We start from the raw sequence: 18,455 nt of genomic DNA on the forward strand, positions 1-18,455 counted from the left end.
AACATGTATGCATATACTGTATAGGGTTTAAACAAAGCTCAATTAAAAAAGGGCTTTATCAAGAGTTCAGGCCGCTACACTGCCCTCACACCTACATCGCACCACAAATCCTACTGCTACAGTATGTAGGCGTATAAGAGGCCCCCAGGGACATGGTTTGTTGTGTCTTACATCAGTGCATTTTTGCAAAAATAGCTGATCTGCAAGCTCACAACCGGCGACACGTTGTCAAATGTTTTGGAAAGCATAGGGTTTAAGTGGTTAACATGCTATTATCCTGTTGGATTATTCTTTTTATTTCGTCTTGCTAGTCCATCAATGAAAAATGTACAAATGACTCACATAGATGTTCTTCATGTCAGCCACCTGACATCTGACTGTGTAGAACTCCTCAGCTGTCTGACTCACGTGGTCACAGTCCTGGAGGAGAAGCAGAATGTTATTCAAAATGTCTGGAAATGTCTTTCTGAAAAACGTATGTTCCTATATCAGTGGTGCTCAAACCTTTTCATGTCAAGGACCCTCAAATCATTGACATGAAAAGGTTTGAGCACCACATTTGAGTCAAATGTATATGTATTTGGCATATATATATATAATTATATATGTATTTTATATTGCACACATTTTTATGATGTCTTTACAGCCCTGGTTTTAATGGGATAACAAACCTCCCAACACACTGACACACAGCAACCTTTCACTCCTCCGACATTGAGCTGTATTCTTACCAGAGAGACAACGTTGTTGGTGATGACGCCGCCAAAGAGAGTCTTCACTGTATTTTTCTAACAGGAGAGAAAAAAGCAGAATACTGTATTAGGATTTTTCTTTACTTTTATATAAAAGAATATGGTTGCTTTCATCGTACAATTGTGAGGAAGCCAAATAAAAACCAAAGAATTTTGACTGCCCATCGCGGTCCCGTCGCTAGTCGCGTTAGAATTAATCATACCTCCCGTTGTTGTCGATCGCCTCGGGGTGTTTTGGCTACATCTAGCTACTTCAAGCTACTTCCAAAATGGCGCGGAACAACCTTGAAATAGGTCCTGAAGAAACAAACCGCTGGGCGTCCTGATTTAATGGTTACAAATACCCCCGGGCGTTCTCCTTTAACACCTATTGAGTAACGTTTTAAGAATAATTTATTTATTTGAATTCCAGTTGAGAGGTGTGTGTTTGTGTGTACCAGGTCCTGTGACATCTCCTCTATCTTGGTGATGAGGTCGGTGAAGAACTCGGTCATGTCTTTCTGTTCTCCAGTGTTCAGAGGCTGTTTATCCATGGTGTAAGTCTTACAGAAAGGACGGGGGTTGTAGGCCTTCCTTTCACTCTCCTAATCATACAAAGGGAGGCATAAATGCTTGCATCAGCAAAATGGCCACTTTAGGATTATGGTTAACTGAATGAGTTTCTTAATGTACATTTCTTAATTCTCCCACATACCATCAGATAGGTGAACATCTTTTGGAGTTCCAACAGAGTGGTCTTATGTTTGATCTCCTCAGCATACTACAAATATAAAAGACATTACATGAGAATTTATGCTGTGTAGTTTTAATAATCTGGGCAGGAGTAAACAAACAAACACTGGGGTAAACAAACCGTGACTGACCTTTGCTGTGAACACGGCTTGGCGGGCCTCAGGGATCATGTAGAGTTGTTGGATGGTGGAGGCCAAGTAGCAGGTGGCACCCAGGTTGGTCAGCCCCACAAAGCGACACTCAGCTCGGACATCGTCATGGGGCCAGTAGTCCCACTTGTATGGGGCATGAGAGGCTGATGGACAACAACACAGAAGGTAACGTAGATTTTCATTTCTGTTGACTTAGCTACGAGTTATTGTTTCTGGTTTTGATGAGGTAGTTTGTGGTAGGATTGCTTCTTTAACCCATTACAACTGGGAAAGCATCTGTGTCATTGTATCAAGCTCACAGGGCATCACTTTGTGCAGCGCTGCGAGCATGTACATCTGCTATTTTTGAACATTTTTCCAAAAGCTTGAAAGTCTGAGAACTACTGATTTAGAAGGCATTTGTATAATCGGCCTCAGGTCTTTTAACAATTGGTTAAAATGCCAAAGATGTAGAAGAGCCTGGAAAATGTAGTAAAGGTTATCCATTTTGTCAGCGGTTGGTAAGCTTGACACCATCAAGAAACTAAGTCAACTTTAAAATAAATAATCGGGCGGTGAAAAGGTCAGCTAGCCAAAGCCGTTTTTGCGAGCTTTCTACTCACAAATATACAGTAGTTGGACTTGGACCAGGTCTGGCCTTCGAGTGCAAAGGTTATCTACAGTTAGCCGAAAGTTCTCTAGTCCTCCTCACCTTGCATATGCTGTGACATGACCCAGTTGTGGAGCAGACGGTAGTTCTCCACAGAGCCCTTCACGGTCTCCACCAGCAGGTCGTAGGCGGCGGCCCGGGCGGCGTGGGACTTGCACTTGGGCTGCGCGCGGTCAGCGAGGCTGGGCAGCAGGAAGAGCAGGTTGTGGACGTCTCGCAGGAACTCCTGCCCCTCGCGGGAGAACTTGAAGGGGGGTTTGTGTTTGAGGACGCTGGTGGCCAGACGGAGGAGACCCGTCAGTCCGTCGTCCTCGATCGTTCCGTCCTGCTGGTCCAGGATCTCGCGGCTGGGGAGGAGAGGAAGGTCAAGGGTTTCGACATTTGTAGATGAGAAGGAGGAGTTTATAATTGATACGGAACTTGACAGATAGCCAGTGCAGTTGTTTAGCAAGGGGTTTAGCATGGACTAAACTAGAGCCCTAATGGCCCTATTTTCGTCAGTGCTAAACCCCTTGTCCCTAAACGTCGGGGAGAGAGAATCACACAATAAAAGCCATTTCTCTGATTGGTGACCAACTATCTAGCTAAGCTAGCAGCTGACCATTTCTCATTTTAGGTATCAAGGAAACAGAGATAATGGGCTAGATTGAACATTCAACATTATTGTTAGATTAAAACCATCTAAAAAAGGTTAGTTTAGCCCAGGCGGTGGCGTAACCGTCTGGGCACCCGACTGGTAATCCAGTCGCAGTGTGCCGCGGGTTCGACTCCCGAGCCCGACACGGCCTTTACTGCATGTCTTCCCCCATCTCTCTCCCGTTTCCTGTCAACCTACTGTCTGTCCCTTCAAAAAACCAATAAAAGGCGTAAGCCGCAAAAACATATCTTAAAAAAATAAAGTTAGTTTATTCTGCCAATACTAAATAAAAGGTTGTTCTTACCTCCTTATACAGTCTGCGAGGTGTCTGGCCAAAGCATCTAGGTCCAACAGGGTGGTCTACAGAGAATTAATGTCAGCATGAGAGACAGAGAGACACCAGCTTTGTAATAACATTTGACCATTGAAGATGAATAGCCATCACCAGCGTTACGCTACTATAAAAATCTGAAGGTCCCACCTGGCTGGCATCTTTAACATGGATGTTGTCTATGAGTTTACACAGCAACCAGAAGTACTCCTTACACCCAGTCCTCAACATAGGCTCTTCTTCAAAATCCTCCACCTGTGCAGACACAGACACAGACACACAGACACACACACACGCATAAACCTATGAGTAAAGAGTAAAACAATTAACAGCCGTAACGACTAAACGCATCATTTTTAACTGTGACTGCCTATTTTCTCACTCACTTTGTCCAGTTAATGCAAACTACTGTTTCTCACCATTAGTTCCAATGAGAAAATGTCTTGTGGAGTGAGAGTGGAGTTATGAAGCTATGCCAAAAATGTAACCAGATCACTGACCTTAAAGTCCAACATGCAGGTAAAAAAATGTTCATATTGTATAATTTTCTTTTTTTTTGTTACATTTTTATCCCACGATTTTGTAACCCATTTTTTCACCAGTTATGGTGTCAATTATCTAATGTAATCCTGGGCGCTACAATTCCTCTGCCAAACTGGGGGGGGGGGGGGGCAGCGGACTTTCCTCATGCTTCTTTCTATGCATGAGGAGTCCAAGATGCTTCTTTTCACCTGACAGGGGTTTCCCCGGCCTGACGTAGCGTGTGGAAGGGACACTAGGGCTGACCCAAAAAAATCGATTAATCGATGTTCAATCGATACGCACGGGAATCGATTTTTACATTTTGAATCGAATAGTCATTAAAAAAAAGCGGCCGCTTTTGGTCCGCGAGACGGCCCCATTTGGTCCGCGAGCCATGCTCGCGCCTCGCAGCACCGCAACGCCTCCTCCCCTCTCCCCCTCACTCGTGGTAAGGTAACAACAAGGAAGTCAACACAGCAGCCTGCAGTCATGCCGCCACAAAATAAATCTAAAGTGTGGTTGCATTTTAGAATATGCAAGGAGAACAAAGAACAAGTGGTGTACAGTGTCAACTATTACTATGTGACAAGAAATTGGCGTATCACATACGGGATGGCCCAAGTGGGGCGAAAAATCCGCAGCGAAATTTCACGCATGGGACAGGGGAAAAAGCCCCTGACCTCCTGGGCTCCGAGTGACTTCCAGGCACGCTAATTTGAGCCGCGGTCATCCACACTTTTCTACCCCAAGAAAGAGCCTCGTCGGAAGGTTCTGAGAGCGGCGTAGACCGCGGCGCAAATTAGCGCGCCTGGAGCTCCAGGACTGGTGCTTTTTTGGTGTTTTCACATCTGAGTTTCAATCGGAAGAGAAAAATCCCTACATTTTCTGGATTATAGGCTATATATTTTTTTTGGAGAGGTAATGCCTGTGTCAGGCAGTTGACTTGTTACAGTCGGATGTTTTATTAAGCCTAATTATTTGTGCGTCACTGCTTTCATGAAGGCTTCAATGCTTATCGTTTTAAATAAATGAGACCAATCCAAGCATGCCTTTCTCTCCGCTATTGTTTAAGGTGCTTAACCTCGGTGTTTAACCTCGCCTCGTGAGGCGACAGCACTACCGACTGTGCCACCGTGACCATATATTGTATCATTAATTGAGCAAAAGAAAGTGTAACTTTCTCACATTCTCAGAATCGTTTGTGATCCGGTTTGAGAAATTTCAGCTGATTTTAAAATTGCGATGTCAAGACGGAGAGCAGAAGGCTTCAGAAGGTTCCCACTCCTCCTGGCATCACATCGAAGTGTCCTTGAGCAAGACAGTGATGAGGAGGTTGGTACCCTCTGCTGTCGGTGTTTGAATGGACCACACATTGTAAATGCGTTTAACTGGGGACTTGTACAATAAGGCCGTGTGTGTGTGTGTGTGCGTCTCCTACCCGCAGTGGTTTGAGAGCCTGTGCGTCGGGCAGGAACTTCAGCAGTGTAGAGGCAGCAAGGAGCAGGAAGGAGCGGTTGATGGACTCTCCTCCCTCCAGGCCTGACAGGGACAGCTTGTAGAGGCCGTTACAGGCCTCATGTCTCACTGCAGGCTGTCAACACAAACACACATTACCAATTATTTTTTTAAATAATTTGTATCCCATGATTTTGCAACCCATTTTTTCACCCAGTGTCAATTATCTAATGTAATCCTGGGAGCTACACTTCCTCTGCCAACCTGAGGGGGACTGACCTCATGCTTCCTTCTATGCATGACGAACTCATAACCGTTTCTAAACAGCAATGGTAATGTTCTAGTCGCGATGGCCGACCATTGTCGAGTTCTCCAGACACACATATCCCATAAGACATTTATAAGCTTTTATGACAAATTTTCAGATTAGACGAATATGCAGTAATTGTGTTGTGTTGTCTTTGTGTGTTTTAATCACAATTATTTGAGATAAAACATTTTTTTTGTCATAATCATCGATCGTTTCCATGTTGAAAAATGTTCATACATAAATAGCTGATCTACATGCTTACGTGTTAAGCGTTGTAAGCTCATAGATCAGCTGTTTACGCAATTCTTGTCATATCTACCCTGTGCAATATTTGATTACGAAGCCTAAACAGCAAACAGAAAACACAATAAAGTTTCAGTGTGACAATAAATAGTCAACTTAAATTTGTAATGGTGAGAGCCCTAGGATTCAGGTTAAAAAGGCAACAGCCAACGGTCCCTACTAGTTCTCACCTCAGGCACCAGCAGGGTAAGTTTCTTCAACCAGTCATGGAGGTGGTCGCTGTCAGCCAGACTGGACTTGACCATGGAACAGCAGTGGGCCCAGCTCACCAACAACCACATGGAGTAGTGGGTCACTGTGGGTCAGAATACACTTTATATGAATGGTACTGTTCAAAACAGAGAGACAGAGTAACTGACAACAAAACAATGACGAAGCAGACTTGAAACTAATAAATATCATTTAAAATAATTAAATCCCTTGACATTTCCAATGTTACGAAAGTTTACAAAACTTAAATAATTCTTACCTTCATGTCGAGATCTGTGGTCTGATTGAGCCTTCAGAACTCTGTAGAAGAGAAATGGTTGGCTGTATTGAGAAAATGATCTAACAATACAGTATACTATAATATAAGTATATAAATAGTTGGTCATACATAGTGCAAGATAAAATAATGAATAGTTGGCCACACATAGTGTAAGTCAACAACATGCACAGGATCATACTTCTCTTACCTGTGCGCTAGGTTATCATAGGTGTAAGCCACGTTGATCAACCGCTGGATCAGGTTGGTGCCTTGGACCAAGCCGAGGAAAACCTAGGAATTAATTGACAGAGTTATGAGCTCTGCCTATTCTTTTTAATTAACCACCCAATATACTTTGTTGACTGCTTCTTTTTTTACCCTATACACAAACTCTCCTTAAAAAAAAAGCCTAATCTACAAACTTACAATGCGTAAGCAAAAAATCATGAACTGTGAACTGAGTGGTGCAACTCCCCCCCCCCCCCCCCCCCTCCTCTCTCTCTCTCTCTCTCTCTCTCTCTCTCTCATTAGCAGGCAACAGTGCAGCACTATCTCTCTCTCTGTTTCTGGCACAACAGCGCCCCTACTGGTACTAATAGTCATTCTGGTGCTCAAGAAAAAAAGAAAAAAGATGACGCCTCCCTCCTCCTGTTCGGCACCAAAATGACTCCCATCGCCCTTACCTCGGTGAGACGGGGGATGTGGAGGCCCTTGCCGTGTTCCCCCGCAGCCTTGCGGGACTTGCTGGGCCAGGCGCGCTTGCGCTGGCTGTCGGTCAGGCCGGACCAGGAGAAGACGTCGTGGTAGGCCAGGTCCAGGTCCGCCGGGTCCACCGCAAACTGACAGATGAGCTTCAGCAGACACGCCAGACAGTCCAGCAGCCACTGAGGGGAGACATCGCCACAAATATGATTCATTCACAGTTAGGCTTGGCAGGTTCAACTCACTACCATTTAGATTTCCCTGCCATACAGCCACACCGTCTTGGCACAGGATTTGTCTGCGTGTCAATCACAGCTCACGCTCTTGTGTGGGAATAAAATAAAGTGTTGCTTGGAAACTGAGAATGGGGTTTTGGTGATGTGATCAGTGATGTATGGGTGATGTACTCTTTGGCCCGCCCTCAAGGTAGCCTCAGACTAAGAAATTAATTTCCAGCGGAGACAGCACGGCTTGAATATAAAATGTACTCTTGTTAGAGCATTTTCTGCCATTTGAGATATATTATATACACAAGTATAGTTTATAGTTATAATGGAATGGAATCTAAAAAAAGATATAATAACCATCTACTAAGATGTACTTGCACATCGATAATTCATTCCTTATGACATGTGGAAGTAGGAAACCCGTCTATGATACAAATACCCTTAGTTAGACTAGTAACGTGATGCCATTTCTAAACAAACGTGATAACATAACGTTTCTAAATTAAGAGCGCCAGAACAAAGTGACTGAAATTGGGCTATTTTTGAAAAAGGGTTTGAAACAATATAATGGCATGACCAAAACTATGACGCCATGTTTAAAGTCGTTAACACAATCCCTCACCACTGTCCAGGACTCCTGGTCCTTTGGTTCCAGGATGCCCGAGTTGAAGATCTCCAACAGTAACTGCAGCCCTCCAGACGACACAAACTGGACAAAATGGGGAGAAGTGGGTGACTTTCACAAGGGCTCGACTACACACTTGGTCAAAGCTTCTCACTGGGGAAAGGTAGTAGGTGGATGGAACATTCAGCAGTTCATGGATGCTGTGATCGATTCGATGACACGTTTGTTCTGTTTGACATTCACAGCGATATTATCCAAACATTGAATAGCTAACATACTGTCTGGGTTAAAAATGTATATACGATATAGACCAAAGTCCTTGAAAGTGAATGTGCTTAAAGATTAATACATTTTATTTATGAGTTTGTTGTCGGTTATACCTTGCAGCTCCATGTATTCTTGCTGTTCTCGATCTGGTCCTCACTGGAGTCATCAGAGTCTGGGTATAGGTCACTGTAACTCCCCTGGACAGAGACAAACAATTCATACTTCACCGTTTGTACTGTACACAAAGTACACAGTGGGTAGGGACCCATTTGTGGTCGCGGGCAGAATTATGTGGGTCGCGACGTCGCGTGGTTCATGAATAAAATCTAATCATTTTCTTAAACTAAATCACACTTATGTAAAGTGAGATGTTGATGTTCTCATGCATGTGAAAAATGAAACATTTATTACAAGATGTATATTGAGATAGCAAGATGACATCTTACCACCATCTTACCCTAAACAAACATTAAAGTCCATAGACTTGGTTGGCACAAATTACATCATCATCATTTACTCTAAACCAGGGCTATTCAACTGGCAGCACGTGGGTCATTTTTTTTTAAATGTATGCAATATATAAAGTGCTAGATTATCATAATGACAGTACTCCTAAATTATATTCAAGGGATTTTGGAGAGAAATTAGACAGACTCCTGCGGAGTGTGTGTGTGCGTGCCTGTGTTTGTATTTTCAGCTAGTGCTCGTTGACGCTCGTTATGTCAAATAGGTCTATTCTAAGGTATAGCATATACTTGTATAGACATATATCACCCTGTGCTCATACTGTGCACAAATATATATTATAATAGCCTACATAAATCTTTGTGTTTGAACACAAAATGCATTTGTATAATCCAAAGAACCTAATCTAGTTGAATACCCCTGCTCTAAACTAAACAAATATTAAGGTCTATAGTCTTGGCTGGCACAAATTACATCCTAATTTACCCTAAACAAACCTTAAAGTCCATAGACTTAAGCTGGGATGGGAAATCTATAATTAGGCTCTTAACAAACATTAAAAGTACATAGAAAGGCTGGCCTATGACGCTATTTTCACTAGTTTGGGTCCCGGGCAACGTCTAATTTCTCTTGGGTCTTGAGCTAAAAAGTTTGTTAACCACAGAGTAAATGTTCATGTTTATTAGTATGTGTGTAGAGGTACTATGCCCCGTCGACAAAACAAACATTAACAACCAGCTATAATAACTATGTGAGAAGAAGGATCCTAATGGATGGTACGAGTGGTCTCTCTCACCGTGGACTCTCGGTGGATACGGCGGTTGGGTTTCCCCAGTGCCTCTATGATCTCCAGGGCATACAGCAGCTTGTGAGGACTCTTTATCCTCAGCAGGTCTTTCCAACACAGACCCTCACCGCTCTAAACACAGCAGATGAATAACAGGTCATCTAGTTGTCTGTCATGCGCAGAGAGATAGAGCCACGACTGGACTTTAATAAATAACGTGCATCTGCTATGCGGAGAGTGCATCGATCTTGATGGTGCAATATCTTGATTGATGGTGATTTTTGTGGTCGGGAGTCTCGGAACACAGAGGTAGAGATAAACAACCGTAGCGAAACAATACTTAATTATACACTCTACTATGTGGGTGAAACATACATTTTGAGGCTTCAGTAAAAAAAATGAAAATTGGTGAATATGGCAAATCTTCACAGTGAACGTTTTAACACAAATATTTGCTTCTGGGGGTCCCTGGAACAAAATATTTTCAGGATGGGGGTCTGCAGCCACATACAGATCATTCTGGGGGTCCTTGACATGAAAATGTTGGAGCACCAATGTTACATTTTTCAGAAACCTGCCAGGATTTAAAAGACATTTTGTAGAATCTTAATGGGTTAAAATAACAGTCGTCTCATTGAAGCTACACCGGTCAATTGATGCAGAGGACAGGTGACTGACCATGTCATCGGAGATGTTCTGGAAGGCCTGCAGCATATTGGGACAGGTGGGCAGGATCATGAGCAGCTCCCACACCCGACGAGACAGGTTCTCTGCATGAAGGTGCAGCTCCTCGCACCGTGCACTCTGCGTGGACAAGACATGTGTGCACACACACACACACACACACACACACACACACCATTAAATAATCTGGCAATTTGGTAAAGCTGTATCCTTGCGTGTGGAAAACTAATTTAACTGCATGAGAGAACAAGTCTGACAGCAGCGTGATATACAGAGACTGATGTGACAATGATGGACGAATTGGAGAGAAATGATATGGAGCCGGCATGTGTAATTGTGTTGAGTGCTTTTCTTGTGGTCATCATCAAGCAGATGAGGCGTACAAGAAACCTTGATGGCCTCGTTCACCATTTATAACCCCCCCCCCCACACACACACACACACACACACACACACACACACACTGTACACCCACCTCAGTGCTCTCTAGGGCTCTCTCTGCGTTGGGGTTGGGGGGTTTGAAGCAGGCCAGCATCTCCAGCAGGTCGAAGAGGGTGGTGAGGTGTGGTTCCTGGAGTAGCAGGAGCATGGGGATGTGCTCTTTCTGGGGCGGAGGAAGGCACGAGGCTGGCAGCTGGACGCCTTCCCCCTTCCTTTCCCTCCGAGGGGCACCCAGAGACACAAACACCATCTGGGGAAGAGCCAGGAGGAGACAGAAAGGAGTTCAGTTGGGCTGAGGATAATTGAAGAGAATATCCATTTGCCCAAAAGAGTGGGCAGATATGAAACCATGCTACCCTGCAGTCACCTGCATGTCTTTGAAACCCAGCTCATGCAGGGTCTTCTCGTCATAGTCTGTCGTCAGCTCATGGCCAGAGGAGATCATTCTGACTGGTCCCATCAAACCACCAGCTGAAAAGACATCACATCAATCAATCAAGTTATCAACACTGGTACAACAGTCAGCCGCGGTGCAAAATAAAATAAAAAATAATAACTGAACAAGGACTAAGCAGGTGACCTGGGAAGTCTGCAGGCTGCCGGCTGCTCTGTCCGAACTCCTGGAGCTGGGCCTGCTGGCTCATCTGCTCCTTCTGCAGGTTCTCGTACCAGTGGGTGACCTCGGCACGGAGGTCTGCCACCTGGTCACTGGGGTACATCTCGATGGTCATCTTAAAACAATGGAAATGTATGTGAGTGGGGAAAAAAGGTAGATGAGAGAGCGGGTTCCTCAAATATGAATTGGGCATCTGGAAACATTGTCATTGTGTAGGATTTATTTTTTGAAATTATATATTGTCAAAAATATGAGATTATATATATATATAGTATATATATATAATATCTCATATAATAACAGGGCACATCCCCTGTCACACACACACACACACACACACACACACACACACACACACACACATAACAAATATATATAACAAGTTAACAACCAAACATTTGTTGATGCATTAACTACTCAATCTATGTATTTAATACAAAAACAAACCAGTCTATATAAGCTATCTACTTTGCTTGTGCTAGCCCATCCCCACTAGTGAAGTAAGCCATGAGCTCCACTCATCTAGCTGGTAATGGTGGCTGTGCTGCAGTGTCAGGAATTTGCTATGATCGTGCTCATTCTTTATTCATGACAACAGCAGAATCAGAAACTGGCTTCCACGTCATTTTAATGACGTGGGAAAACTGCCAATAAATACTTGAGCAAGCTTTTTGTTTTGAACATGGCATTGGCCTTTTCGTTTTGCACAGATGATGGTGGTCACAGAACAGTGCAGTCTGCACGAAGCTGCACTTTGCATATATTATGGAATTTAGTAATGACCAAAGTCTCATATACTGTACATTATTTTGATCATTTTAACCCATTCTGTACGGGAACCCCTTTTGGTGTTTTAACTAAGCATTATGTTATACTTTAGCTATTGAAAAATAGCAGATCTACACGCTCATAGCGTGCCACCGAGTGGCGCGCTACGAGCTTGTAGGTCTACTATATTTATTTTTTTCGTGAAAATGCGGCACAAAAATATATTTTTTCGACGTCAGGCCTAAATGGGTTAATAGCTCTGGACTGGAATCTGATTCTGTGACATAATCAAGAGAGCCCACATGCCCATCAAGACCGTACCTTATCGGGAAGACCTGCGGGCTGGCAGACGATCCTGAGGGGCAGGGACTGCTTGTCACTCAGAGCCTTCAGGTGGCTGCTGATGCCCGTGCCCTCGATCTGCCACTGCCGCAGGTGGTACGCGAACCTGGCACAGGAGAGTGGGAGAACAGGATGAGAGGAAATACTTTAGCACACCCTGGATCTTTTATGTCTTTTAGTATCGTAGTTTTGTGCAGTGACATACATACGCATCTTTGGTCTGTGTGCGTGTGTGTATACCTGCGTCGGAAGGCCTCCAGGTGAGTTTTGAGCATGAGCAGTCCCCTCTCGATGCTGATGAGGCTGGTGTGAGAGTCTTTCTCCAGGTTGGCTGAGGCCATCAAGAGACTCTCCATACACTTCCTGATGAACTCCTGTTCCTTCTCCAGACCAGTCTTGCCAGCTATGGAGCAGCAGTTGCGATATATAGTTAAACTCTAGTTCAGGGCTGGGTCAAAAATGACATGACATGACATTTGGCCCAGACGGGGCCCACCACAACCGGCAGGCAGATAGCAGATACTCTACCGCCCCCGCTCTGTCAAGGCACACACAAACAAACAAGCCCAAATACAACCACTGTTATACCCGTGACAGTACAGTTCTATGATCGCAGGCTTCACCCTTCAACTGTGTGTTTAACTGTTGGACTAAGGCTAGCCATAGAGCCCAGTTAAAGGGCAAAATTGAAAAGTGACATGTCACGTATGTATATACATTGTACACACAGACAACAACAGGCATGCACTTGCCCGTTGTTGTCCGTGTGTAAAATGTATATATTATTTTATCTATTTTGAGAGATTTACAGTAATTCAAGCCAAGGGCACTGCTGCTTCCCAGCGCTGCACAATTTCGAAGGTATAAATGATGTTAGGTTTCACTTTCACATTATGTAATTGTGAAACTTTACAATTGATTCAAACATCTTATTTGGTCAGCTGTTGCCCTAGTCTTCTTACCATTACACAGAGGTTAACACTCACTTTAACACAGCCCATCCCATCTCTCTCCATCCATTAGGCTCACAGCAGCCATTAAATACTATTTGGCCCAGATACAGCAATACAATAATCTTTCCACCAGCAACCATCAATTATTATGATTGATAATGATTACAATAGTGATTACCATATTCATCAAAGTAATTGGGATTAACATTTTAGTCATAATTGTGCAGCCCCTACTGCTTACTAACATGTTCCTAGGGGAGCTAGGGATATTAAAGCACCCACCAGATGGTGTATGTCATATTTGATTTACTAGTGGTAAAACTGTGTCAGAACAGATAAAGGTGAGATTAGTTGTAATTGCGAGCAACTCTTGGTTTAAGAATATAAAATTGCATGTACAGAAAGTGTTCCCATGTTTGTGCTTTCACAGAAATTCACAGCAAGCATGTTCTCAATCATCTCAATGTTCGCAATACGGCCCGAGCGTACTGACCATTAATGTAGTAGGAGTTGATGTACTGGATGGCCGCGCGGCTGATGTCAGCTGACTGGGCCCTCAGGGCGATACCCCATAATTGGTCCATCCCGCACAGCTGGGGACAGACAGACAACCAGGGTGCTTAGATGGAAGAACTCACAGGGATAACCGGGCACTAGCCAGCAGTGCTGTAGTGTGTACAGTATAGTAACTAAGCACGATATGACAGAAGCGCGATTAATATTTGGTTGTGCTTCGTGTTACACATCGAAGAAAGCCAATCTAGATCGGCTATCTTTGGTGTGTAACACAGGCTCGCAACACGCAAAGTATAAATCAGGGTACGGAAAGACAAAGCACAAGACAGCAAAATTACTGGTAATTGTATTATTACTACCATCATTACCACTTGTGTTCCTACAGTATACTGCAGACAAGAAAGTTGCGTGTTACTGTTTGACTATGAGTAACGGGTGATAGTTACCTCACAGTTGGAGGCACTGTCGAGGGTGCTGGTTGCCAGGCGGGCCAGGTTACACAGATGCTGGAAGAGGTTGAGACCAGTCATGCTGATGGTTTCTGGCTTCAACTGTGGCATCTGAGCACGCACACACACACACACACACACACACACACAGTGTCAGTATCACAGTGCTTTGTGTGGAACTGGAACATTGGTGAGGATATGATTGGTCTGTTTTTCTGTCTCTCTCCCACACAAAGTGCCTGCAGGGTTTCGAGGCACCCAATGTGATAATGAAATTCCACTTTTCCTGAGATTATTCGGATCTATTTAACTTATGATTCATAGCATACATTATGGATTTGTCAATGCTCAGCTGTATTTTGGAGAGGGGTGAACAAGTAATTGTTCCCCCACCCATCAGAAATGTCTAGGGCCTCAAGGTTTTCAGTGTGCGTGTGTGTCTGTCCATGTGCTGACCTTTTCCAGAAAGAGGTGCTTGTATGTCTCCATGCCCATAGCGTGCTGGTCCTTACTGCGGACCTGATTGAGGAACCAGTGGAGGGCATCGTCATAACATTCAGCGTCCTCCACCAGACAGTGCCACAAGATGTCCACCTGCTCCAGACTCAGCCCTGAGAGACCAACAGCACAGGACACGTCAAACAGGGAGCACACAGCAGGAGGCGTACATACACTTTAGCTGGCTTTTACTTTCCACTCCGTTTTTGGAATCACACAGAGTTGTGCTCTTGATTTATTCATTATGTTAATTATGTGATTATGTTAACTGATCAACTGATCTAATACAATTATACTCGATAATGGCCATTCATCCATCCATCTTCAACCGCTTATCCGTAGTCGGGTCGCGGGGGCAACAGCTACACCAGACTGCTCCAGACTTCCCTCTCCAGAGCAACATTAGTGACTTCCTCCTGGGGGATCCCGAGACGTTCCAAGGCCAGTGGATCGATGCGTTTCCTCCAACTGTGCCTTGGTCTGCCCCGGGGTCTCCTCCCAGTGGGACGTGCTTCAAGGACCTCCCTAGGGAGACGCCCGAGAGGCATCCTAACCAGATGCCCGAACCACCTAAGCTGGCTCCTTTCCAGGCGACCATTCATTAACCACACTAACCATGCAGTCCCTATTGTGGGCACATTTGAAAAGAAATGTTCTTTGAAATGTTTAAAATTTGCAATGCGACCTGTTGTGAACTTCTAGATCTGCTATTTTCGCTATTTGTCCTATGTAGATGTTATGTGGTTAACCAATGAATGTCATTTCCACAATTATGTAATTTTAGCAATTATTAAATACCGAACATCTTTAACATGCATTTCTGGTCAAAACAAGCTTTATACCACGGCCGCGGCTGTGATCGCTGTGGTAGTCCTTTCTGATCATCCAGCAGGAGACCGTAGAAGTGATATGCGACAACACACACACTAGTTAGACAGCATAACATCAGTTCGCAGATTTTTGCCTCTTCAAAATAAGGGTTGAACGGGGGAAAATGCTGGTGTGAATTGTATCAAACTTATTAATAAATCCTGCCGGCCACGGTTAAGAGTTTTAAAGGGGGTTTTTTGGTATTAGGCATAAGGTCTCCATTGATATCAGGGTTGGCCAACTGTGATTTTTGTAGGTTCAAACGCAGTTTGACAGGTGAGAAATATGATGAGTCCTAGTGTTACAACTTGGCCAGAATGAATCAAACCGGCTGAATACAGCATCATCCTTTTGTGTGACACTGAATGGTTCCCAGTGTTCCCTGGCCTGGCTCACTAAGTAAGCGCAGTGTCCCCGAGTCATTGTTCTAGGTTAAAGTTTCTCAGAATGCTTTCTCATCTCTCATCGTTATCTGACCACCGTTGAACAGGAGATGAACAAAGTATTCTTCACAAAATGTTTGTATTAATCTCCAAGTTAATCTTTGACTAAAATCTCTACACAACACAGAGGAAGCAAACCATTATTCTTTGAAAAAGAAATCCTTAACCAGACATGTTATGGTTTTTAGATTTTATTGGAGGATGTGAATCTTACTGAAGTGATCAGGGGAGCCCAAGGTGGAGAAGACACAGGTGAGGAACTGTAGACGGACTTGGACCTCTGCGCTGTGGCCGTACCTGTAATGAAGGACAACAAGTAACTACTCTGTACTGTAGAGTTAGGAAAATACCAACGGGGTCAGGGGCTTTTCACCCCCCATTCAGGAGAGGCGCGCATTCAACACATTCATAAAACAGGGGAGATTTAAAAGGGCAAAGCAATAATTTGGTGAAATTAAATGGATGAGTGCAGTCAACACAAATAACTCCCCACACCAACAGCTATCACAGCTGCATAATGTTTCAGAGGAGGCACATACTGTATGTAAATGTCCTAAGCAGGGATTTTCATTCAGGGACTTCAGATTAGATTTTCAACTAATTCTTTGAAACAATACATTTGTAGAAACTATCTGATGCTTTTTTATGTATTATTTATGTATTTAGAGAGAAATGTAATTGTGTAAAAAGACAGGAAGCTGAGGGTAAACAGGGGGGAAAACATGCAACACTCCAGTCTCAATCGAACATTGAAAAATCTGGTCAGCCAACGATGTGAACCGTCTAAAAAACAAGTCCTTTGAAAGTGTGTTTTTATCTGCCGTATAGAAGGGCTTACTCACAGTGCAAACTTATGCCTCTGCTCCCTGACCTCCTGGATGTAGTGGAGCAAGTTCTCAAAGAACAACTTCATCATGTGAAGCTCCTTCTCAGCCCACCTGAGACAACACCAAACACAAACAATGTTCGGTCAAATACATACATCGACTGACACCCCCCCACAGAGGAAACATCCCAGTGAAATGTTTACGTTTATTTATGTTTTCATTCATTCATTTATTTAAACTTAACCTTCATGTAACCAGGCCAAGACAACTGTGTTGTTTATGAAACAAGAAATCTACAAAGAGTGTCAAACCAGCATAGAAAAAGGTTTATATACCATGTAGATGAGTGATATATCTGCATTTATCATTCTGATTTAACTGGTGGTGCTAAAATCAGGTATAAGCATAGAACTGCTCAAAATGGCGGAATATCTGAGGGCGGAGCTTACTGGTCAAAGTGACAGATGTGTTCCCCATGAGTCAAGGAACGTGTGGAAACAAATGCCATGACTTTTGGCAAAACGAGGCATGAGTTATACCAGTTTCATTTTCCAAAATTTGCCATAGCGCCCCCCTTTGGCCAATTGGAGTAAGACTGGTTTCAGTGCGATTTGGCATGACCCTCTACCATACTGTAAAGTTTCATAAGCATGTGACTCTGCATGTAAACTTGTATTATGGGCAGAGGAAGTTAGACTTTAATATGTTAGCGTACCTCACTTCACACGGGTGTGATTTTTTTTGTCTGTATAGGTCCAATTTCATGTATAGACATTTTCGTTCGTTTTGATCAAAGATCCCCGGAGGAGATAGATTTTACCTGTTTTTATATAATTCAAAATGGCGGTGATCTAAAGGTCAGAGGTCAAAAGTAAGAGCACGTTCGGCGTGAGGAGACGCATGTGCGTATTGAAGTTTCATTGCCGACTGTCAAAAGGTTGATGAGCTATGCGCGTTCAAAGTTTGTATTTTCAATTGAGTGCTATAGTGCCACCATTTGGCCAAAGTTCGTGGGCTTCGCATCCTCACCGTTTGGCATGGCCCTCTAACATATTGTCAAGTTTCGCGAAAACCAACTGCATGGTCCAGCCAGAACTGCTATTTTTGGCGGGAAAAGAAGGAAAATCCGGACAAATCCAATAAGGTAACACTCTTATCGCCCAGCGTCATTTGGAACCATTAATCAGTACGCCCAGCGATTTGCAGCTTCAGAGCCCATTTCAAGGTGACACAATGCCATCTAGGTTGTGCTAGGATATAATAGCATGTAGCCAAAAGACCCCCCGAGCAGAGTGTAGAGTAGTGACACGCTTTGATCTCACCGCAAAGCGGGTGCCTATGGGCTATAGTTCCAAACATTGCTCCTATGGCTGGAACTATCCCATTGAGATAGAATGAGCACTTCCGCATTCCATTGTTACAATGGGAGTCAACGCTAGTGTCGCCACTCTCTTACTATATTACTCTGCACCCGAGAGGATCGACAGCCACTGGACGTATGATCCATCTTTTGATTAATCTCCGTCCTGGGCGATGGGCGTAATTATTTAATAATGGCAGAGATCTCCGTCTACGTCGATAAGAGTGTTAATAAAGAAAGCGTTCTTGTACATTAATTGCTTCAAAGAAATCCTATTGTCATAAGTTGTAGAACTTTCACACA

At 43.8% G+C, this 18,455-nt stretch overlaps 1 protein-coding gene across 2 annotated transcripts in view; it reads right to left on the bottom strand.

Moving 5' to 3' along the window:
- usp34 (ubiquitin specific peptidase 34) overlaps positions 1-18,455 on the bottom strand; it is a 79,564-nt gene that overhangs the window by 25,586 nt on the left and 35,523 nt on the right. For both annotated transcript variants that reach the window (XM_083765070.1, XM_083765069.1), the window contains exons 20-46: positions 16,808-16,903; positions 16,180-16,262; positions 14,611-14,765; positions 14,152-14,265; positions 13,683-13,782; positions 12,477-12,639; positions 12,216-12,342; positions 11,091-11,241; positions 10,878-10,981; positions 10,545-10,760; positions 10,064-10,189; positions 9,395-9,517; positions 8,247-8,330; positions 7,864-7,950; positions 6,996-7,196; positions 6,521-6,603; positions 6,313-6,353; positions 6,014-6,138; positions 5,214-5,366; positions 3,404-3,508; positions 3,227-3,282; positions 2,328-2,632; positions 1,616-1,779; positions 1,447-1,512; positions 1,190-1,336; positions 732-788; positions 343-420 (exon numbers count right to left, since the gene is read on the bottom strand). In XM_083765070.1, coding sequence (XP_083621196.1) covers positions 343-420; positions 732-788; positions 1,190-1,336; positions 1,447-1,512; positions 1,616-1,779; positions 2,328-2,632; positions 3,227-3,282; positions 3,404-3,508; positions 5,214-5,366; positions 6,014-6,138; positions 6,313-6,353; positions 6,521-6,603; positions 6,996-7,196; positions 7,864-7,950; positions 8,247-8,330; positions 9,395-9,517; positions 10,064-10,189; positions 10,545-10,760; positions 10,878-10,981; positions 11,091-11,241; positions 12,216-12,342; positions 12,477-12,639; positions 13,683-13,782; positions 14,152-14,265; positions 14,611-14,765; positions 16,180-16,262; positions 16,808-16,903 — 3,310 coding nt within the window. The remainder of the gene's footprint in view (positions 1-342; positions 421-731; positions 789-1,189; positions 1,337-1,446; positions 1,513-1,615; positions 1,780-2,327; positions 2,633-3,226; positions 3,283-3,403; positions 3,509-5,213; positions 5,367-6,013; positions 6,139-6,312; positions 6,354-6,520; positions 6,604-6,995; positions 7,197-7,863; positions 7,951-8,246; positions 8,331-9,394; positions 9,518-10,063; positions 10,190-10,544; positions 10,761-10,877; positions 10,982-11,090; positions 11,242-12,215; positions 12,343-12,476; positions 12,640-13,682; positions 13,783-14,151; positions 14,266-14,610; positions 14,766-16,179; positions 16,263-16,807; positions 16,904-18,455) is intronic.

The sequence above is a fragment of the Protomyctophum parallelum genome (genome assembly GCF_964188405.1).
Source record: "Protomyctophum parallelum genome assembly, chromosome: 5".
Taxonomy (NCBI): Eukaryota; Metazoa; Chordata; class Actinopteri; order Myctophiformes; family Myctophidae; genus Protomyctophum; species Protomyctophum parallelum.